The sequence below is a fragment of the Cydia splendana genome, chromosome Z (genome assembly GCF_910591565.1).
Source record: "Cydia splendana chromosome Z, ilCydSple1.2, whole genome shotgun sequence".
NCBI lineage: Eukaryota > Metazoa > Arthropoda > Insecta > Lepidoptera > Tortricidae > Cydia > Cydia splendana.
Genome location: NC_085987.1, coordinates 13,944,762 through 13,967,890, shown reverse-complemented (window position 1 = coordinate 13,967,890; position 23,129 = coordinate 13,944,762). Strand labels below are relative to the sequence as shown.

At 38.3% G+C, this 23,129-nt stretch overlaps 2 protein-coding genes and 1 long non-coding RNA gene across 3 annotated transcripts; 1 reads left to right on the top strand and 2 right to left on the bottom strand.

Annotated features, from left to right (window-relative positions):
* Window positions 1-6,984: 6,984 nt before the first annotated feature.
* LOC134804421 (uncharacterized) lies at window positions 6,985-11,645 on the bottom strand. The gene is made up of 8 exons (XM_063777462.1): window positions 11,490-11,645; window positions 11,160-11,280; window positions 10,105-10,837; window positions 9,378-9,580; window positions 9,185-9,294; window positions 8,435-8,641; window positions 7,508-7,734; window positions 6,985-7,233 (listed from the first exon to the last, which is right to left on the bottom strand). Exons 1-8 carry the CDS (start codon window positions 11,607-11,609, stop codon window positions 7,002-7,004), a joined length of 1,953 nt encoding a protein of 650 aa, XP_063633532.1. The 5' UTR covers window positions 11,610-11,645; the 3' UTR covers window positions 6,985-7,001.
* A 1,323-nt stretch (window positions 11,646-12,968) lies between these two features.
* Window positions 12,969-16,159, top strand: LOC134804429 (decapping and exoribonuclease protein-like). The gene is made up of 4 exons (XM_063777469.1): window positions 12,969-13,692; window positions 13,818-14,082; window positions 14,366-14,504; window positions 15,484-16,159. Exons 1-4 carry the CDS (start codon window positions 13,203-13,205, stop codon window positions 15,745-15,747), a joined length of 1,158 nt encoding a protein of 385 aa, XP_063633539.1. The 5' UTR covers window positions 12,969-13,202; the 3' UTR covers window positions 15,748-16,159.
* On the bottom strand, window positions 15,912-23,121 carry LOC134804438 (uncharacterized). The gene is made up of 2 exons (XR_010146126.1): window positions 22,592-23,121; window positions 15,912-22,121 (listed from the first exon to the last, which is right to left on the bottom strand). It is a non-coding gene; the product is annotated as an uncharacterized LOC134804438 (long non-coding RNA).
* Window positions 23,122-23,129: the final 8 nt, after the last annotated feature.

Sequence of the window (23,129 nt, the reverse complement as noted above, 5' to 3'; positions counted from 1 at the left end):
TAAAACATTTCCGGAAGCCAGGGAATGATTTTACACGATTTTCATAATTAGACTGATAAGTGATATGTTAAAATCGAACTTCACCACATAGCAATCTTTTCGTAATTAGTTTGATCATATATTTTATGTAACATTATAAACAAAATACATAAATAATCTTATTTATACTCACATACCATTAAACACATCAAATTTAGAAGAAAAACGAAAATACCTGCGTATTTACCCGCGGGTAGTTACCCATCTCTACATGCGCCTCTTTCCATTTCTGCCTGACAGGGACAAATGGGAATACACCGAATTCATAACTATGTACAGTCACCTGCAATAATGTGTTACTCTGCGAAGGCCGCAAAAATATGTGACGCGCTCCTATGGCGCTACAAACAAGATCGTGTCAGATATTTTTGCGGCCTTCGTTGTGTAACATACTATTGCAGGTGACTGTACTATTTTTAACCGACTTCAATTTCATAGAAGGAGGAGGTTCTGTATTCGGTTGTGGCTATTTTTTTTTCTTTTATGTAAGTTCACCGATTACTCCGACCGACATCCGTAGTCCGATTTGAGTAATTCTTTTTTTGTTTGAAAGGAGCTACCTCCAAGTTGGTCCCATATTAATTTGGTTCTGTTCTGATGATGGGATCCATGAGGATTAAGGGAACTCCTCAATTTTTAAAGGCACATGCATGGTGATTTGGGTGTTTTCTTAAGCAACTCGAGCATTTTCTCCCGAAAACCACCAATTTGATAAAGTAAACCTGATGATGATGATTGTTTTGATAATAATGATGATGATTTTTTAAATGTAGTATTTTCAGCGATTGCTCCGGCACCTGTGATCCGATTTAGGTAATTCTTTTATTGTTTGGAAGGAGTTACCTCCAAGGTGTTTCCGTATTATTTTTTGTTCTGGTCTGGTGATGGAATCCATGGGGAATTGAGGGAACTCCTCAATTTTTAAAGGCACGTGTAAAGTGATTTCGGTGTTTTCTAAAGTGACTCGAGCATTTGCTTCCAAAAACCACCAATTTGATGTAGTGCAACTCTAGCCTTACCACGAGTTTGACATTGACATATTAGCTAACGTCTTCGTAACTTACTTTTTATGCATCTCGCTCGCATTAATATGCCAGTACCAGCATAGGCGTACGCAGCATTTTTTAAGGGGTGGGGGAGAAGTAGGTACGTTGTAACAGTACGGTTGAAACAGAAAATCTTAGCTTATGGTCAGAGACCAAGGTGGGGCAGCTACCCCACCTTGCCCCACTGTGGGTACGCCTATGAGTACGAGCGAGATGCAAAGAAAGTAAGTTACACACACGCTAGCGAATATATCAATGTCAAAATCGTGGTAAGCTGGTAAGGCTACTGATCGAGGGTTAGGGTTAGGAGTTAAGGGGTCGGGGAATGGCGGTGGCGGCGGCGAAGGGTTGCTGGTTCAGGGTCGAGGGGTTCGTGGATCAGGGGTTGATGCGCTGTGAGGTAGAGTGATCGGGGGGTTGAGGAATTGGGTCAGTGGCGGGACTGGCGGGGCGGAGGATGGATTTAGTGTAGTTACAGGAATTATAATTTCCCAGACGGACTCGAGAAAATTCCTGATTACATATTTATTAAAGTAGGTACACGAATTTAGTGTTAAACATGATCTTGTTTTTCATACATGCGTCGCGCTCTTAACAATGCGTTAAAACTAAAAATGGAAAAATATAAACTTTTTACAAAAAAAATGAAACCGGCTTCAAAAAGGATGAAATAAAATATTATCCTTTTTTAAGTCTATGCGTTACCAACTGATATGTTTGAAGTCGGTGCCAAGCCAAATTTTGAAGCATACCATGATTTTGGTGCGATTCGATAAGGATGTACCTAATATGTTGGATTGCCTTACACGACGACAATGAACTTACTTTCTGTAGGTACAGTCGACGTTAAAAATATATTTACACTTTTCGCCTTATACAAAGGAGTAAGGTGCAAAAAGGTAGACAGAATTACTTACACATTTATAATAGTTATTAGTACAGTTCTAATGGGATTTATAGCTATAAAGCTGATTATTTTTAAAAGCTTTTATTTACTTCCACCTGACCGTTGTCTGTAATCAAATCTTGCAAGTTAAATTTGATCCACTTCCCGGTTTCCGATTGAGCTGAAATTTTGCATACATACGTAAGTCGGGTGACAATGCAATATTATGGTGTCATCGAGCTGATCTGATGACTAATGATGGAGACCGGAGGTGGCCATAGGAACTATGTGATAAAACAACGAAACCTAATTGTGTTTGGGGTTTTTAGAATTGTCTCGATGAGCATTAGTTGCCTGTGGAAGGAAAAGTAGTCAGCGATAAAAGCTTGTACCAAAAATGAAATTTTTGCCAAAAACTTATTGACTGGTATTGTTACTACTTGGCTTGCCACCGATTTCAAACATATCAGGTGGTAACGCATAGACTTAAAAAAGGATAATATTTTATTTCATCATTTTGAAGTCGGTTTTCTTTTTTTTGTAAAAAGTTTTTATAAATAATTAAAAACGGATGTGTGTGGATTGCCACGTACATACATATATTGAATAAACTTCAGAGTACACGGCTACGGCACATTTCACTTCTATCGAGGAGTACGGTGAGGATGAACACATATCTTGGCCCTTCAACGTCCACGGTAATTTAAAAGCAACTGAATACCTACAATCGCAGCTATTTAATTTTGTCGTGACGGTAAAACGTAGCTGTGGAAACCTACTTTTTGAAGAATAAACGCGTTTACGATATTTTGTGTGAGTTGCAAGAATAATATAGTTAATATATGTAGGTATTAACGACTAAGGTTCTAGTGGACCAAGTCCAGGGGCGTATTTTGAAATTTGGCGCCCCGGGCCAATACTTTTCGCTGCCCAGAAGTCAAGGAAGAAAAACAAAATGCAATCCGCCAGGTGCGGCATATGCCGCCCCTGGGGGTTGGCATATGCCGCCCCTGGAGGTTGGCGCCCCGGGCCATGGCCCGGATGGCCCTAGGGTAAATACGCCCCTGACCAACTGGACCAAAAGTGGTCAGCTGGTCGACCAGTGCCCTGTTTATCAAAAGATTGTAACTTGTAATACAAGTGGAAGTCCCTTTTTGGCAGCTTTTGTTAGAAAAAGGGACTTCCACTTGTATTACAAGTTACAAGCTTTTGATAAACAGGGCACTGGGGCCGATTGCATAACAAACTACAACTAATATTACAAGCGGAACTCCTTATTTAATAAGTGAAATTAGAAAAGGAGTTCCGCTTGTAATATTCGTTGTAGTTTGTTATGCAATCGGCCCCTGGTCGCTATATACTGTGAAATACAAGCTACACGAGTGTAGGGCCCAACTGGGGCAGATAAATAGAAATAACGGGAATAGATCTACGAAAACAGGAAACGCACATTCACCGCTTAGCTAGTCTTAACGCTACATCGTAGCCGATAGCATGGGTTTCCCGCTATGTAGCGAATATGCTTCGTAGAGGCAAAACGACACAACGTGTCGATGTCGTGATTAACGCTGAATGGGTTAATGAGGACTGATAACTGACCTAATTAACAGAGCCGCTGCTAGTATCTTTGGCACTTTTGGGCTGGGTGGGGGTCGGAATGGGGCTGATAGTGTAATTTCTTACTTACATTATCAGCCCCATTATATTAGTAATGTGCTTTTTAAGGTTTCGTAGTCACCTAAAACCCTTATAGTTTCGCCATGTCTGTCTGTCTGTCCGAGGCTTTGCTCCTTGATCGTTAGTGCTAGAAAGCTGCAATTTGACATGGATACATAAATCATGCATTGCGACAGAACAGTAAAATAAAAAGTATAAAAAGTTTTTTTAGGGTACATCCCATAAATATTTTTTTTAGTGAAAATTATTTTTTGCTTTTTCCCAATAGTGTGGGGTATCGTTGGATAGGTCTTTCAAAACGAATAAGGGTCTCCTAAAACCATATTGATATAGTTCATATTTCAGTTAAAGAAAAAAAATATGTGTCCCCCCCCTCTAACTTTTGACCCACTTGTCCAAAAAATATGAAAAAAAAATCGTGAAATAAGAGCTTAATAAATACTTTCAACGAAAACTATAGCGAACATGATCGGTGTAGTCGTTTTTGAGTTATTGCAAAATAAAAACTTTTTACAAAAAAAATTAAACCGACTTCAAAAAGGATGAAATAAAATATTATCCTTTTTTATGTCTATGCGTTACCAACTGATATGTTTGAAGTCGGTGCCAAGCCAAGTAGTAACAATACCAGTCAAAAATAATCAGCTTTATGGCTATCAGCAGTAGCCTTACCAGCTTACCACGAGTTTGACATTGATATATTCGCTAGCATGTGTGTAACTTACTTCCTATGCATCTCGCTCGTACTAACCTTAGTGTGAGCGAGATGCATAAAAAGTTACATTTAGATGCATAAGACGTTAGCGAATATGTCAATGTCAAACTCGTGGTAAGGCTACAGTTGCAGTACATCAAATTGGTGGTTTTCGGACGCAAAGTTACTTTAGAAAACCCCGAAATCACTTAACACGTGCCTTTAAAAATTGAGGAGTTCCCTCAATTCCTCATGGATCCCATCATCAGAACAGAACCAAATTAAAATGGGACCAACTTGGGGGTAGCTCCTTTCAAACAAAAAAAGAATTACTCAAATCGAACTACGGATGTCGGAGTAATCGGTGAACGTACATAGAAAAAAAAACAACGGGTTGCACTCCGGGAGTGCCGACAGAAGTGAAAACTCAATGACTAGTCCAAAATGACTGCAGGACTATGTATAATTGACCCATCCTCCTTTCTATTGAAAAACTTTAGTTTTTTATTCACCAGTACTAGAGTTCACTTTTATTAGCGATTTCATCAAGATGTAGCTTTATTGAATTATATTGGAGTGATATAAAGTTATGTAACTGTGAGATCCTCGTATTTCAGCCCGTACAAGATTAGAACATTGAGCTTTATTGCTTAATATAACAGTCCAGTTTTAAATAATTGACCTGATTATGATACGTTATGACTAAAGTTCTTTTGTGAATAACATTATCCGTGACACATGACGTCACCGTTACGTTACGCGTCTGAATCGAGTTTATCATTTTTTCCCCACCTCAAAAAGTGCTCAGCGCCGCTAAAGAAGTTTTCACTTCAAAAAAAAAGCCACAACCGAATACAGAACCTCCTCCTTCTATGAAATTGAAGTCGGTTAAAAAAGACGTAAGTACAAAGCGCTGCAAAGGTACTCCCTTATGATACTTACTAATAAGCCGTTTGGGATAGTAGTATTTGAAAAATTCGTGCCTAGATTTTGACTGCAGGAGTAGATGTCGCTGGCGCGGTAATGCGCTATCTAGTTTAGCTGTCTAACTCGGGGGCTCGGCCAAGCGTGGCTCACTCCGCGATTTCGTCGCTTTGCTACAGGTAGCTAAAAGTACATCCGTTCGGCCCCAATTTTGGGGTTTGCCATAAGCCGCGCGTGGCGCTGTCGCCACCTAGCGGCCATATCTGTGCTGATCGTAACAGACGCGTTTTGTTAGAGAGTGAGTCTTCTGTACCTAGTACTATTATTTATTCTGTGGCTCGGGGCACATCTTTTTCTTAAACTTTACTTCTCTTCCAGAAGCAATACTCTTGCTCTAAATATACACCATAGAGTTAGACTTACGTATAATAAAGTCTTTGATATTGGTGTAAAGGCCATTTGTCAAAATTGACGGTTATTCAGATACAAATATTTTTATCAGGAAAATGTTTTTCTCCGTTTTAGGTTGCAGTTGTGGTGATAATGATAACTCCAAGGTAGAAAATTTTCGGCAATACGACGATGGTACTGTGGAGAGCATGGATGCGGCCCAGCCCTTCCCAACCTCGGACCAGATCTGGGGAATGGTGGGCACTATTCTGGCCATTGGAGCAGTTTGGATAATATTCACAAGGGTAGGTACGATATACTTATATGTAGTTCATTTTTTTAGCATTAGAAAGAAGGTAAGCGATCTTGACGACTTTTATTAAATGAAAAACGCTTTTTTAAAAATCAGTAACTATTACCAACTATTATTTATGAAAACAGAAGAATATAAATGATCTTGATCGTATTAGATTCATAATTGTCACATATTTGCCATGACTTATTTTAAAACGTGTTTTTCAATTAAAAGACACATCAAGATTGTTTACCTTTTTTCTAATGCTAAAAAAACGAACTATAGACTAACCTAAAAATAGATAGTTTCGCTTTGTCTGATACAGATTTTCATTAAGTTCCATTTGTACTAACTACAATCCATTCGATCTACCGCCTTCCTTGTTCGGTTGAGGCCGTCTATCTATACTAACTCTGCACTTGCACCGTTCAAATATGAAATTAACAGAGGCCTGTTCACACTGTCGCAGGTAAATACGTGCAGAGTTAGCTTAGATGGACTTTAGTTCATTAAAAAATCACCAGTGGTTTTACCAGGCATACATAGTAACACATTATAGATCAAACGGACGCGCAAGGGTCCTCCGAATCCGCCACCACTTGCCGCCCGCGAGAACGACAGCAAGCAGCAACCTGTCGGTGCCCCGCTCAAACAGAGCGATACACAGACCCCGTCGTCCGCATTCAACAAGCGTTGTAAATAAAACCTTTTTTTAAATTAAACACGTTTCTAACAATATTACATTTTATTTCATTTCTATTTAATATTTTTCATAATAAAGTATATAAGAATATAAATGTCCTCTCTTATGTCATAGTAGTAATAACCTCTAAATAAGTAAATATAAATGGCAAAAAAATATTTCTTATATACCTAATATGGAAGCCCACAAGGGCGTATGCTACTCGTAGTAGGCTATGCGCGCGTCATATATTATCATTATCTATTAATAGTGACAACAGCAGCCAAATTAAAACCTAAATACGTACAATAGAAACTATATTGACTAACAAAGTCTTCAGATACCTTTAGGTATATTAACAAAAAAACTTAGCAAGTATTATTGAATAAGTCGACCGTGTCCTCCGACTGGATCCTCTGATACTCCTGGAGCAAGTACTTGTGCTCGTCGGCGACGTGGCCGCGGCTCAACAAGTACACCAGGATGTACTGGTAGGGGAAGACGGGAACGTTGTGGCGCGCGAAGAAGCGGAGCTTCACTCGCTGGATCACCTTCATGTCGACGAAGCAATAGTCGGCGGTGCAGCAACTGCCTGGAGTTCTGCAAATTACCGATGTTTCCATTGACGAAAGCGGGTTTATGGAGCCCCATAGGGCTTTTGACGCTAAGTCGTTGATAAATTATATGCGAGTCATACATCAAACAGAGAATGCGCAGTACGATATTTCGTTTTTAACTTGCGATCTCTAAAGGGTTAAAAGATGGCAAACTTTGTTTCTCAATGCAGAGTATGTCGCGTTGCGGTACATTTTTTTATATAAGCTGATATGTATAAGTAAATACATATGTATCATATCATAACCATCATACTAACCTCGGATCATACGTAATTGGTTTTGCCTTCAACGTTTTGAATATCATCTGATAGTATTGTCTATACTTCTTCTTCATGATTAGTACAATTTGCTTGCCCTCGAACGGGTACTTGGCGCTTAGCGCCTGCAACTCCAAGTGCCAGTACACAGCTGCCTTAGCCACTTCGACGCTTGTGTTGTCGATCTCGAGAATTTTGGGATGTTTCATCCATTCATACATGTTTTCCTGAAAAACACAATTACCAATGCAAGAACTTTATTAGACGCGAAATAGTTTTAGCTACATATTTATCGTTTGCTGTCTTTTCGATAACAATTTTAGGAAGAGCTAGCTGCAGCTAAATATAATAAACAATAAACTACATTGCAATAGATAGCGTCACCACAACAAAATATTTTTCACAACTGAATATAAACATAAAGATTGCGAGTACTTAGTGGTTTTAACCCCTGACCTCTGCCATATAATTTTATTCGGTTTAATCACTTTTCCCCTGATTATTCTAGTGCAGCCACACTCTAAGCCACAGATGCTGGGGCCCATGGGCATATAAGAATTTGGGGCCCTTTTGGAAAGTAAAGAAAGCGAATTAAACTAACATTTTTCTACTATGATCTTCTATTTATTATGGGTAATCAAATATACAGTTACTGTCTGTCCTTCGGGGCCCCCTGAGGATGGGGGCCCTGGGCACGGGCCCCGTGTGCCCTTATGGTCAAGACAGTACTGCAAGAGTCCGGGTAACATCCGGGTAAGAGATAAATAGGGCAAGCCTCAAGGCTTTTGCAAAAGATTAAAGGATACATTGATTGCATTTTGTTCTTCTTCCTTGACTTCTGGGGCGGCGAAACGTATTGGCCTGGGGCGCCAAATTTCAAAATACGCCCCTGGAATCAGTACCCCAGTATTGTACAAGTATACATACGTTCAAAAACCTCTTGGATCGGAAGCTATCGTATATGAAGTTGATGTGTAGCAGCCATTTCCCCGTGGACAGGGCGCACACCATCATCCCCGTGAACGTGTCGTTCGGCAGTACGGCTATGAAGTGCGTCGCCAGCATCTCCATCTTGGTGTTCTCGGCCACCACCCCGCCGAGCTCGTTTATCATGGCGACGATCCGATCGCGGTCCTGCAATAATTTTAACTTTTTAGTTAAATTTACTTGTCCTGTTGTTTGTCAGTGTAACTAAATCTTAGAAATTAAATTTGGTGCATTTCCCGGTTTCCAATTGAGCTCGGATCATATTTATGTAATTTTAGTCACAATGCAACGTCATGGTATGTGTACCATCAAGCTGATCTAATGCGGACCAAAGGTAGCCATAGGATGTGTGTACTGTTTGGGTCTGAAATAAAACTCATAAAGGCATAATCATAAAGGTTTGGGGTTTTAAGTACACCACTGAATTGGCGGAGGATAGCTGTTTTATATGAATTAGGGACCCCTAACCTATGTTATGTTGTAGACATTGTCAGTGTACGGTAAGCTGCAGAGATAACTGACTGTGACGACCGCCTTGCTAACAATTTTCTATGCAGACCCCCCCCCCCCTCCCCCCGCATCATCGTCAATCGACAGTTATCTCTGCATCTTACTGTACGTTTACACTTTTTGCACCTTACTCCGAAAAATGTAAACATATAGTTGACGTTGACTGTAATGTATACTTACATGTATAAATTCTGACAACATAAATACATTTTTATTGCATGTACATATCAAATTCTGCTTCAGTTTCCATGAATCCTCAGAAGTTCCACTGGGTGAGTTATAATCGGTATCTGAAAAATGTAATTTATTTTCATGAAACCATTACATGAATATGAATTAAGAAACAAATTAAAACAGCTTTGGCCACGCTTACCTGACACCTCATCATGCCAGCACTTCAGGCGGCTAGTGGCCTGCAGTTTGTCCTTGATTGGGCTGTAGCTATTCACTTTTTTCTTCAGTCTGTAACTCTGGATATATTTTCGCCAAGGCAGATAATTTGAAGTTTTAGCTTTGCTTGTTTCAAAGAATTTACGAAAGCTGACTTTTTTCGGAGTGCTCTGATTGCTAAAAGTCCTGTATAAAACAAAAATTGCTTAGCTTCTTTTATTTTTGTAAGATCTAGTACTATTGTAACGGCATAGCTTTTTTGTGGACCATGAATTACTTCAGAAGTACTCTGAATGTTTTTTCGGGACTAAAAGTTACAAAGCAAGGTTTTCAAAATGATTTGTAAATGTAGCTCCTTTAACTAGTCATTTACAGATCATTGAGGTAATTTGAACACTTCACCCACTTAGCTTGGCTAGTTTGCTACTACATGCTTGTTTTTATTATCACAATGTAGAACAGTTTACCAGTAAGAGCTCAAGAATGAAATAAAGTAAGTATTGAATTTGAATTACATATTTATTCATTAGAACTCAATACATACTAATGATGATCCACGTTCTGGCATATTAATAGATAAGGAAAAACACCATAAACAGTAAAGTTAAAAACTTATTCTTTAAAAGCTCAATCTTACATGTTATACAAATGTTAGTCAAAAAGCCATGTAAAGAACCCCACCATGCTAACATTTGAGAGTTTACACTCACGCATTTAAATTGAGTACTTTAATGGGACTTGAATTAGGTGTCTCATTTTCCTCAATCTTTTTGCAATCAATCTCTTGATATATGTCTTCAATAGACCAACCTATCTGGCGGCGCACAGCTTTTGGCTTCCTTGTCTTTTCAAACATTGGAGGGACTCTGTCCACACAATCTATGTCTGTGTCAGTCATTATAAGGTCACATTTGAAGTGAGCAACCCGCAGGTGCTCTAAGTATGCCAACTTATCTGTATGAATTTCATGACAGATGGGGCAAACTATGTGATGCAATTTGACATTGAGGGTACACTTGTTGAAGTGTAAGACATAAGACTCATATTTGTCAAACTTGTCATCACAGAGGACACAGGAGATTAATAGAGGCAAGGGTTTTTCCGGAGTGGTGGTAATCAACCTTGCGGTGTCTGACGGAGTGACATCTGTTGCCACCAGAGTCTCACTGCTACTGGAACGCTGCAGCTCATTGTTCTCAATGCTACATATTACGCGGCATGAGTGTGCTCCCAGATTGCTGTGAGACTGGTTACAGTACACGCATATGATGGAGTCTACATCACTGTCTGTTTCATCACTAACATCCAAACTTGTACCCACATGTGTTTCTTCCTTGATGACATTCTGGACATTTTCACCCTCCATGGATTTAGCATGTATATGAAACTCCTTGTTCAAAAAGTCATTGTATTCAAAAACTCCTGGCTTATCTAAGTTTTCTTCTGTAAATGAGAATTAACAGAATTTATGTTACAAACAATTGTTATCTACATTTGGTGCCTCTTTTCAATATTTTCAGAAAATTAGAAAAAACATGTGTGTCACAGGCATTAAAACATTTTACAGATGTAGTGCATACTTATTTTCCATCATATTTTCATGGAAATGTATGAACTTTTCTTGCTATTTCAGTGTCTTGGTAAAAAAAGTACTGAGGTTGCCTGAAGTAACATGACTAATACAAATGCTTCTGAGGAAATACGATGGAAAACAATTTTACACTACACTTGTAATCACCAATTACTACTCTTGCTAAATACATACCCTGTGGCTTTTGCAACAGTGCATGAATTCTTTCACACTGGAGTTTAAACAAGTATGCAGTGCTCAAGTTTTCTATGCAAGTTGTGCAAACACGATCAGAAAAGCCATCTCCTTCAAAAATCTGCAACAAGCATACTGTTTACCAAACTATACCGCTTTTCCATAATTTAATGTATTTTATGTAATATTAAATCTAAGACCAGAATTTCGGTGACATTGGCATCAAAAATGTTTATCTTTTTGTACAACACCTGTGCTAATAATTCCTGTGTGTAAAATTGAATGAGAAAAAATTGTACTTGCATTAAGTCTCATTCCTATGTTTCTTACCTGAATGTTTGCAAAAGACATAACCATTTCTGATAATTTTATGGATTCATCTTGCTCAAATATGGAGCAGAAATCTCCAAGTTTCAAGCAAAGCCTACACTTATGAAAAGGCTTATCCATTTTTATTGTTTTGCCGGTTTCTTCTTGATCTCCACATCACAAAGTTAATTTATGATCACCTTACAACGTTGAGAACTTCACGTTCTATTTTTTACACATTATGTACATAAAACGACTGAATAGCCGCTAATATAATCCCAAGTTCACAAAAACTACTGTACACCAAAGCACAAGTGACAATAGTCTTCCCTTCAGTCTTCCGACACTTACATCCGTTATTTCAAAATAATGTCAAAAAGTTAAAGCCCCTGCTACACGGTCGCCGACAAGCCCCTAGACCGCGTGGCCTTGGTCCGTCCCGGACCGTGTAGACAGTTGTTACCAACAAAATTTGACCAAGGACAGACCAAGGTCAGACGGTTAGAAGGCTTGTCGGCGACCGTGTAGCAAGGGCTTAATGGTCCGTTTAAATCATAGAAGATCCTATAGAAGCGCTTATACGCGTGCCATCGTGAGGGATAAAACATAAGCAATGTGACACTATGATTGGTCGAATTTATTTGTTGCCCACCATAATCCATACTAAATTTACGGTGGGGGACAAATAAAATGTGGGACTCTGACAAGGACAAACAATAATAGCTCTTTCGCTGCTACTCCTACTGAAAGATACATAAGACTTGCATAAGACGATCCTGTTCGGTCACTTTCCCACCCCTCATGCCAGATCCAGTTATATACTAGATTCATGATTCATGCCCAAAAAACCGCTCCTACACGCGAGCCGAGCCCCCCGCTTACACTCGCGTCTCGGCTCGTGGCTCGCATGAATGTAAACGACTATTAAGGCCATAACACACTATCGCACCAAGGTCGCGTTGCTGTGCGATAGTGTGTTACCACTTTTGCATTCTTGCGTGAGCCACGAGCTGAGCCGCGAGCCGCGCCATGAGACGCGATTGTAAGCGGTGGGCTCGTGGCTCGTCTCGCGCTCGCCTGGCTCGCGTAGAGGAGCGGTTTTTTGAGGACAGCAAAGGGGCTCGCGCAGGACGCGCGCTTGCATTACACTCGGGTTCGGCTTGTCATTCGGTTATAAACCTTATGCTGTACAGTTAGTAATTTAAAATATATTAGCCCGACGAGCTTACGAGCCGAGAGTGTAATCATTAGCTCGACGGGCTTACGCGCTCGAGGCGAGCCACGAGACGCGCCGCGAGCCGAGCCACGAGCCGCGAATGTAAACGCCTATTAAGATTGTGAGCGTGAAATTGTCAAGGACCCTCCACACTCGTGCGCGAATCTGCGAACGCGAGTGTGGAGGGGGCTTGAGAAATGTCAGACCAAAATGTCAATGTCATTGTCAATATTTAATGGTTATCGCGACAGCGACAGCTTCACATACATTTTGTAAACAAGAAAACAAATAACAACCTTAAATTTAATTCTGTGATGTAATTTAAATACTAAATAACACAATGCATTTTGTAATGAAAGTAATTTAACGAAGAAAATAGTGACGTATATTCTTGTACTCCTGCCACTTTCGTAACAACGAACATTCAATTCTAAGTTTTCACTGCATACGTTAATGAGTTTTGTAGTATTTAAGCACTCATATTGATTGCGATAAAAATAAAGCAGTAATTGAGAACTATGCAACCTGAACTACCTGTGACTGCGGAAATATTCGGTGGAAATTTTCCTAATTTTGGGCGACCAACTGTAATTGGTTACATTGGTTTAGAAAACCTGAAATATTATGCTCGAAAAATTCATAATACAAAAGTTAATTTCGATCTAAATGTTCAGTTAGAAAATGCCATTCACAAACCAGAAGGTCTAGATGTGAAATTGAACGATTTGTTGCAATTTCTCCTGGAACATGAAGCAAGATTAAATATACCCAGAGACAACAATTTACAAAATGCAAGATTCTACTGCTACCGCGGACTTATGACTTGTGTAGCTTGCACACCCTATGAAAATAAAGAACCATGGAAAATTGTTGCAATGCTGTTTAAAGGCAATATATTTTTATGTGCTAGGGACACGGAAGAAAAAATTAAGAGAGTAAGTAATATGACCCCGGAAGAAAAGAAATTTACATCATGGGGGTATAAGTTCGAGCAGTATATGTTATCAGGTTAGTCATTTTAATTTTTTAATTATTTCTCAGAGTTTTAACTAATTATATAGGGCTTTATAGGTTTTAGTTGGTGAACTGATTAATTAGTATGTTTTTTTATGAAGTTTTATAAATATTTTCAGATACTCCGGATACTGAACCTAATCCAAATATACCTGTTGATGAGACTGAAGAATTTTCGTTAGTATTTAAAACACATTTAAATCAACATAGCATAGTATATGGTGCTGAAATGGATGGGATTTGTTGTAATAGTGGACAAATTGCACCACCACCGACAACAGAATTTGGAGCTGATGCAATTGTGCAGTATCTCTCTACCAAGGAATTTGTAGAGCTTAAAACAAGCAAGCAAATGGAGCATCCGCGCCAAGAAGCCAGCTTCAGGTTTGAATGTTTTGTAAACACTATACCTCTCATGGCGAATGATGGTGCCTCTGACAGTTCCTTCAAGTCTCTTTTAGTTCAACTTAATTAAAAAAAATGTTAAATACTTAAATATGTTTTTACTGTACTTTTATTACTTCAATATTCCATATCTAAATAAATTGATGTGCTTCCAAAACATGTCTACCAACATAACAGCTGCTCCATATAAAAATGAACTGTCATTGGACACAAGAAGTATAATTTTTGGCTTTCACTTAACAAGCTTGTTTTTATCTACCAGGCGATTTAAGACAAAGAAGTGGTGGTGCCAATCATTCCTTGTGGGCATAGATACTGTGCTTTGTGGATTTCGGGATGATGTTGGCATTGTAAAGGAACTTAAAACATACAGAATGAGAGATTTAACCAGGATGTCACAGGTATATTTCCACCATGGATTCATACTTAACTACTTTGCTATATTTTATAACAAAATCCATCAAATCCTATGGGCGTGTCCACTAAGTGTACCTTGTCTTGTTTTCATAGGTAGAGTAATTTGCCAGTAACTGGCCACCCCAAACCAAAAATGAATTCTATTCACCTATAAATAGAATTCATTTTAGTATAAGGTAGCCAGTTATTGAGAGCTGGCCAGTTATTTAAACCTTAAACTAAAATGAATTCTGTTTATAGGTGAATAGAATTAATTTTTAAACTCTAAATCATAATTAGATTCCAAAAAAAGTATGACAATGTTGCCACTTTTTACTAGCGCGTCTTGTATTTATGTAAAAATAAGTAAGTAAAAGTACTTTTTTAAATCGTAGAAGTAAAATTACCAATAAATAAATTATCTTAGAGTGTTTATTTATAAAAAGGAATTTACTATTTTACAAACAAATTATTGCAGTGGCAACATTGTCTTACTTTTTTTGGAACCTAATTATGATTTAGAGTATAGTTTAGGGCGGCCAGATACTGGTGAATTACCCTATATTATGTTATGTTATCACTTATCAAGTATTTATTATTCTACAAAATATTTATCCAAAATTATTAATACAAAAGTACTTAGTATGTCCCTTGCAGTTATCAAGGTTCCACTGTACAGCGAAAACATGTAATATTAAGTATAATTTATAATTGCAATATATTGTATATATTTCGGGGATCTTGGAAATGGCTCTAACGATTTTGATTAAAGTTGCTATATGGGGGTTTTCGGGAGCGAAAAATCGATCTAGCTAGGTTGTATCTCTGGGAAAACGCGCATTTTTGAGTTATCTCGTTTTTTCTTGAGCTTTTTTCCGAGAAGGTCGCCCAGGTGCTGTCTTCGCAGACCATATATAACTGAAGCTTTATGTTGTGAGATAATACATTCATTTTAATATTTATAAGGGACATTACTATTTTCAGAGATACTGGAATCCAAATGTATGTTTTAACTTCTTGGATGCCTTTCTGTCATATGTAAAGAGATGTTTGGCAAGTGTAATCAGACAAAGACATGGTGATAATGCCTTAAACAATTTACAAGCATTGCCACTCATCAGTATTCTTCTGGAGTGGAGACCTGGTATGCCCGTGCAACTAGCTGGTGACTACTGCCATGAAGATGACCCCATATTACATGAATGGTTCACCGGCAAATTTGGAAAAATCGACAAAAGCAAGTGCTAATTGCTGTTTATAGTAGTTGTAAGCAGTAAGAAAATGTTTTTTTTTTGTAAATATTTTTGATGTTTTGTATTGGTAATTTTGAATAAATAATATATAACAAGGATTTGTCATTATTACTCAGCAAGATTAATATTCATACAAAACTTTGATAAAAAAGACTGATAATAAATACTATCATATCATTTATTATCACTGCATAGCAAATGGTGTAAGTCAACATCCATAGAGACTAATTAACAACATGGATATCTTCACTTAATTTAACATTCAATTATAATTGAATAATTACACTAACACTTGTTATCTTATAAATAAAAACAATAACTAACAGAACAACATAATAAGAGTACATAGAAATAAACAGTGCATTCTATCAATACATCTACAAAATAATGTTAATTTCAGATTTACATAGTCATCTCTTATTCTAAAAACAAAATCTCCATCATACGACTGAAACTTGTAGATATACTGTAAGGTATATTACTGCCAACCCGTGAACATCGCGGCGGGACGGCATTTATGGAATCTTTTTACATCGCACAAATTCATTGGAAAACAAAATAATCTATAAAATATGTGAATTCAGAACACTGAACAAGTACGCCGCTTAGGAGACGTGAGCAGGATCAACCCTACACATTCAGTAGGACTGTGATAAGCTATCGTGTCGTACCAGTATTAGTGAGATCGCCGTTAATTTATAAATTAAATTATTAATTGTTCATATCAAACTGCACGACAACCAGTTCGGATTTCGCCCTGGGGGCCGATTTTTGAATTTCGATCGTTCGATTTCGTCACTCAAAAATCGGTGGAAAACGGCGAAATGCTAATTTTTGAAATACGAGCGATAGAAATTGGGAATCTAGTGGTATTCACCACTCGTTTTCAATCCTATTAGTAGAATTTAAATGCCTAGTAGTGGAGATATTATTGAACGAAATACACGAAATCGAGCGGTCGAAGTTCAAAAATCGGCCTCCTGGGCTGTCAACAGAAACTGCAACTACTACACAGACAGAAAGACGCCTATATACGCCCGTTTTTAAGGGTTCCGTACCCAAAGGGTAAAAAGGGACCCTATTACTAAGACTCCGCTGTCCGTCCGTCCGTCTGTCACAGTTGAAATTTTCACAGATGATGTATTTCTGTTGCCGCTATAACAACAAATACTAAAAACAGAATAAAATAAAGATTTAAGTGGGGCTCCCATACAACAAACGTGATTTTTGCCCGAAGTTAAGCAACGTCGGGCGGGGTCAGTACTTGGATGGGTGACCGTTTTTATAGATAATGGTACGGAACCCTTCGTGTGCGAGTCCGACTCGCACTTGGCCAATTTTTTAGAGCTGTCAAGCTTTCGATCTCGTTTCATACGACATCTTATGGCATAAGTTGGAGCAGTCTAAGCTACCACCAGAGTTTATTCAGCTTATCAGGTACTGGTATCTCAATCAGGAGAGCCGTGTGAGGTGGGCGGGTGAGGTTACGGCGTCATTAGGGGTCACAAAACCGTGCGTATTTTAGAAAACCGGTTTTTCGGTTTTTGTGAAACAGCAAAACCGGGTTTCCGGTTTTTTCGGTGATTTCGAGTTTACGTATTAATTTGTAAAATGAGCAAGTATTTTTAAGATCAATGCTTTAATATTACCTTTTCCTACTAAATTAAATTCCATCAATAAAAGTTTTTAAAGCAATTTTCAAACGGCATGCCTTAAGCAAAATATTACATGACAATGGTGTTGACACAGTCCTCCTTCTGGAAACACACCGCTGATAATGCCCAACTGGCTAAACGAGGTAAAATACCAGGATTTGATTTGGTAGCGGCATTAATCATTACACCAATAACAATACAGAACTACAACATACGCCCAGTCATTTCTTACTGCCCTGGTCCACGTGATTTCAAATAACATGGATGGCAACAACATCGCCACCACGATTATTCAAATCAGCGAAACGAGGATATGCACAAGAAGACAGCTTGAAAATGGCACAAAATACTCTGGAAAAGGACCCAGGTCCTAATATCTATTAGATGACTATTTCTCTCGGTGGCGTTTGTGCCCCAGTTGTCCAAGACCGAGGTGTCCTGCTTTCACCTGTGCAACAAACTGGCCAACAAGGAGCTGAGACTTATATCGACCGGGATATGGACCGTGATTATACCTTTTGCATTGTTTTCGAGCTCCCGATATTTCGACGCAGTTACATGCATCTTGTTCACGGGTAACCTGGCGGTCACGGTCGATATATGTCTAGTAAAAATAACCGTGAATCATTCAAAACAGTTAAGGAGCTGAGAGTAAAATTCAGGGGCAATCTTCTCCACCACAACTTCCTTCCTAAATATCTCCGTAGCATCCTGGATAGAAGCCTCAACTTCAAGGAGCACTTAAGCAGCCTATTTATGTGCAAAACTTGGCAAATATAAAATATACTGGTGAACGTGTCCACATTCTTCACGTCTCTCAGTCATGATGATACGACAAAGAAGAAGAAAACGCGGCATTTACCCCGCCTGATTGACTTTTGTTATAATTAATACAATTAACATTTTTAACTGGAGATCAATGAGCGTTACTACTACAACGTTGAAATAGGGAAATTAAGGGATATTTAGTGAAAATAGTAAGCTGTTTATTTATACAATTAGTGCGTACTTATAATGTGTTGTATTGTTCTAAATATAATAGTAATCTCTGAAGTGTTGTTGTTGCTCATCAAAATAATTAAACTTTGTATATAAAACTGTAAAATCGAAAAACTCGAAAAAGCCGGTTTTATCAAAGTTAAAACCCGGTTTTTGCAATTGGCTGTAAACCCGGTTTTTCCGGCTTTTTCGATTTCGGGTAAACCGGGTTTGTGACGCCTAGGCGTCATATAGGCTTGAGTGTGGCGTACGACAAGGTGGGCTAAGCTCACCTGTACGTGGACGCGCTGATCGAGCAGATTAGCAGCACTCATGTCGGCTGCCATGTTGATGGCGTGTGCTTAAACATCAGTTACGCGGACGACATGGTGCTGCTGGCGCCCTCGGTCGGCGCTCTCCGCAAGCTTGTAGCCATATGCGAGTCCTATGCTTCCTCACACGGTTTAATTTATAACGGTAAAAACAGCGAAATAATGGTGTTTAAGGCCGGTAACTAATGTCCCTCACATGTACCTCCAGTTCGACTGTGGGACTGCTCTCGAGAGAGTCAATAGGTATAAATACCTAGGGCATATTGTTACCGAGAACTTGGGCGACTTAGCTAGCCCGAAGGTTTGCTAGATGTTCAAAAACGGTTAAGATAACTCTGTTTAAGGCACTTTGTTCATCCTTTTACACAGGCAGCCTTTGGGTCAGCTATAGCTATGCCTAGGTTCTGCAGCGCTTCCGCCATGTTTGCGGAGGCGCGAACCGACGGCTTTGCGGCAATTATACGCAAGAAAGCGGCCTCATTACTGCGTAGAACCAGGGATAGCACAAACAGCATTCTAAAGATGATTGCTGATCACGTTTGTTGTCCCATTATGATATGTTTAATTAAATTAATTAAGTCGTAACTTTTAATTATTAATATAGTTTTTAAGCCTTATTTTATAATATGTATTACTAACACAATGGGATCACTGTTATCTTTTGAAATAAATAATTGAATTGAATTAACGAGTACCGATACTTTGCTTCGTGGAAAGTGTAAAATGACACGAACATAACGATTAAAAGAGGTTTCTTCGGAGTTATCACTTTTATCGACTTAACCGTTACTTTGCAAAAAGGAAAAAAAAACGGAAAAAGTGTTATTTTAAATATACCTAAAACGATCCATTAACATTTACAGAGTGTTGGTCCTGCTCACGTCTCATGAACCACCCTGTATGTAGATCCTATGTGAGTAGATATAACAGATGAAATGTACACCTTTCTAGTGGGAACTTCCTCTAACATGAAGAAATATTCGTGCAAACTGAAGTGTCGTTGAAATATTTCTAAAATTGCGAAATATTATTGTATGCGGATCGTTATTTTTTTTTTTTTTGTAAATATTGCCTGAAATTTTCGAGAATTTTTAAACTATTTGGAAACTTTCCGAAACTTGAACATCTGTATTCGCGCATCACTTCTTGCTTCTCGCCTATCCTCACTGGTCGAACAGCGTTTTATTATCAACCACACTGGCGTCGTAACAGAGTGCGGTGACGGCGTGCGAGCGAAACAGCGTTATGGACGTGCGTAGGGCTATCTCGCTCGCACACTGTTGCCGCATCCGGTTGCCGCGCCAGTGTTAAGTTGAATCTTAATCGATTTAAAATGATAATTAAAAAATATATATTGATTAAAAACACAGGGTGACACAGGCTAGGCCAAACTAACCATTGTCAAATAAAATAAATAGTATCACATCCAAATGTATGACACTAAAACAACAAACACTGCACAATCCTAGGAAAAATATTGATAAACATTATGCTTTAAACTTATTAAACATGTTTAAATGTAAAACTATGGTGTACAACATATAGACAAATCACACTTACATACGAGTAGGTATATGCAATGCACTCCTAATTATTAACATCCATAATGAAGATGAATTATGGTCATTCAAATTTGTACTCAAAAATACGTACATGGATCTTATATGTATTGTGAAATGGAATTAATGAATACTTTGTAATATGATTGCATGTGACTTTCAGTGCGACGTACAAAAATATATACTTAGTACACTATGTATGTACTACAAGGCTAATATAGAGTGTGGTCAAATAGGACGGTTTTGATTACAAACAAGTATGAAGGGCTGTTTTCTACAGGACACCATACCATAGGATGATACTTAATCACGATAAAGGGAAGAAAGTGGCTTTATTATTATAAAAGAATTAGGCGTATGATGGACATTCCTACAACTTTGGATGTGTGTGAATTCCCCAGATTATAACAGTAATGTCGATGAACGTTTAAACACTTATATTTACATGTCAACACTTAGTATGTCTTATATAACAGTAATTACCTGTATTCTAAGTAAAATCTCTAATATACATATTTTCGGCTGCGGTACGTGTGACGTAACCATTGTCGCTAATTGTCAGCTTTAAAGTTTCAAGTCTTGGAATATAGGTGACACTTTTACATAAGACAAAATGTTCAACAATGTTGTGTGATAACATGATATCTAAATGTTACCTTAATAAAATATACCTACATCTTAGCTTAAAATATTAGGTACTAGCTGAATTTGGTAAGGGTTATACCAAATTGGAATAACAACACTGACACTATGATTCTCCGGCACGGGCCCCTCCTCGAGACAAAGTTAATTACTTCGGGTTCAAAATATCTACAAGCTTTAAACAGTCTTCGGTTTCACTTACATTATACATCCCTGTCGAATCAGTGTGTCACATTTTGTACTAAGTTTTATTCAACAAACGACAAAGCTTTCAAAAAGTACATATTTTATACGGTTATATCAGGCACAGATTGAGGGCATATTTTTGTTTAAATGTTATTTTGCATGTGTGCCTAATGCAAAGAAATTCGTAGCACCCACACAAAACATGTACTATGTATAAATAGGCCGCATAACATAAATTAATTGATATAGACCACAAATTTCGAGCCGGCCAGAACAAATATTTACAATATGCTACTAAAACTTACATGTCACCATTAAGCATGTCTCGCAATGCATGTCATCAATATCTACCTATACCTACTCGTACTACGCGACTTGTATTGCTGCATAGCTAGCAATGCTAACTATTCAGCAATACAAGTCTAACTTAGCATCCATAGTAGCGAATGCAACAACGTGCCAAAATCTCTACAGTTTGCGCTCAAAAGTATATGCCACAGTATAAATGGTTGATACTTTCGCGCATACTCAGATACGCTACATTTGATGAAGACTGTACAGTATTTTGTAATTCATATTACCCTTTGTCGCAACTCATACCTACCAAATACATATTGCACCAAAAACAAGACTCAAAACAAAATGTCATTTCTGGCCGGCATTTATCTGCAACTAATGCATAATATTGGTCACTTTTTAAGCTCAATGCAGCCATTATGGCAGAATAAAAAAAAACTGCATTTTATGCAGTTAATTGTATGTAAGTATACGTATTTATTTAGTATATCAAGTAAAATTCCTATGTGATAATAAAATATATTAAATCTTTGTGCTAACTTACAATAAATTCATTTTTTATAAACTATATACTATTCATAGTATCAATAAACCAATTGGTTATAATTTCCTAAGCGCGCTCAGCACGCATTGGTCTGTGTATATAGATACATACTTGCTAGTTACACAAACGAAGGATAGCAAACGTGAATTCGGTCGTCGAACGCTTTTTGTTAGGCCCTCAGCACACGAGGCGCAGGCGTGAGCGACGCGTCAGCTTGGCGCGAGCGTCGCGTAGAACGAGAGCGCAACGAGCACGTACAAGTTCAAACAAGTCCGCACACGAAGCGTAGTCGTGGCGTAGCGTGAGGTCTCTGCCGTCATGACGACAGAAGAAGCGTGAAGAATTTGTATGTAAACTGAACTATCACACTTACGTGACGCTTGATGCCCAGAGCCTCTACCATCAGTTTTGAGATTGACATAACGCTCACGTCTACGTAATTTACTTTCTGTACATCTCGCTTGCACTAATATGCGAGTACGAGCGAGATGCATAGAAAGTAAGATACGTAGACGTGAGCGTATATGTCAATGTAAAAACTGATGGTAGACGTACAGAACTCTACGCATCTCGTACGTAACACGCCACGCTCACGCCACGCTCACGCTTACGCCTGTACGCTTCGTATGCGGGGGCCTTACTCAACAACACCGTTCGTGTATAAGTGTATATATATACATATTTCGTTGTTTCTATTACTAAAATCGAGCATTTGTGATGACGTGAAAGTGTGGAAGGTAGGAAACTGTACGTATGATAGTAAAGTAACCGTTTTTTTTTTAATCTTCAGGTCACTTACAAGAGGCCACTGTGGAACCTAAAAACTGTTTTTTTTTTTATTTAACGGGAGAGAGCATTCTATTTCTATGTGAACCGGTACACATTCATATTGTGAAACCCGCGGGGCACTAACCCTTAAATTGTTTGTGTTGTCAGCACAATTTACATAAGTTTATAATAATACACTTAATAATAAAGTAGTGCCTCTGTTAAATAATTATTTGATTTGAGCAGCTAGTACTACTGTACGTAGTAGCTAAACTGTACAATATTTTGTTATAATACACGCGGTATAATGGGGATTGACTCATCTACTTGGTTCATAAAGCCGACCACCACGAATGTAAAATATTACACAATATTTTCACGCAATGAAAAGTGGGGGTGGGGGTTGATACCCACAA

Coding starts and splice junctions, on each gene's coding strand:
- LOC134804421 (XM_063777462.1), bottom strand. CDS start 11,609: ATGGATAAGCCTTTTCATAAGTGTAGGCTTTGCTTGAAACTTGGAGAT. Junction 10,838..11,159: donor ACTGTTGCAAAAGCCACAGG/GTATGTATTTAG, acceptor TCTCATTTACAG/AAGAAAACTTAGATAAGCCA. Junction 7,234..7,507: donor CCAATTACGTATGATCCGAG/GTTAGTATGATG, acceptor GGTAATTTGCAG/AACTCCAGGCAGTTGCTGCA.
- LOC134804429 (XM_063777469.1), top strand. CDS start 13,203: ATGCAACCTGAACTACCTGTGACTGCGGAAATATTCGGTGGAAATTTT. Junction 13,693..13,817: donor CGAGCAGTATATGTTATCAG/GTTAGTCATTTT, acceptor AAATATTTTCAG/ATACTCCGGATACTGAACCT. Junction 14,505..15,483: donor ATTTAACCAGGATGTCACAG/GTATATTTCCAC, acceptor TACTATTTTCAG/AGATACTGGAATCCAAATGT.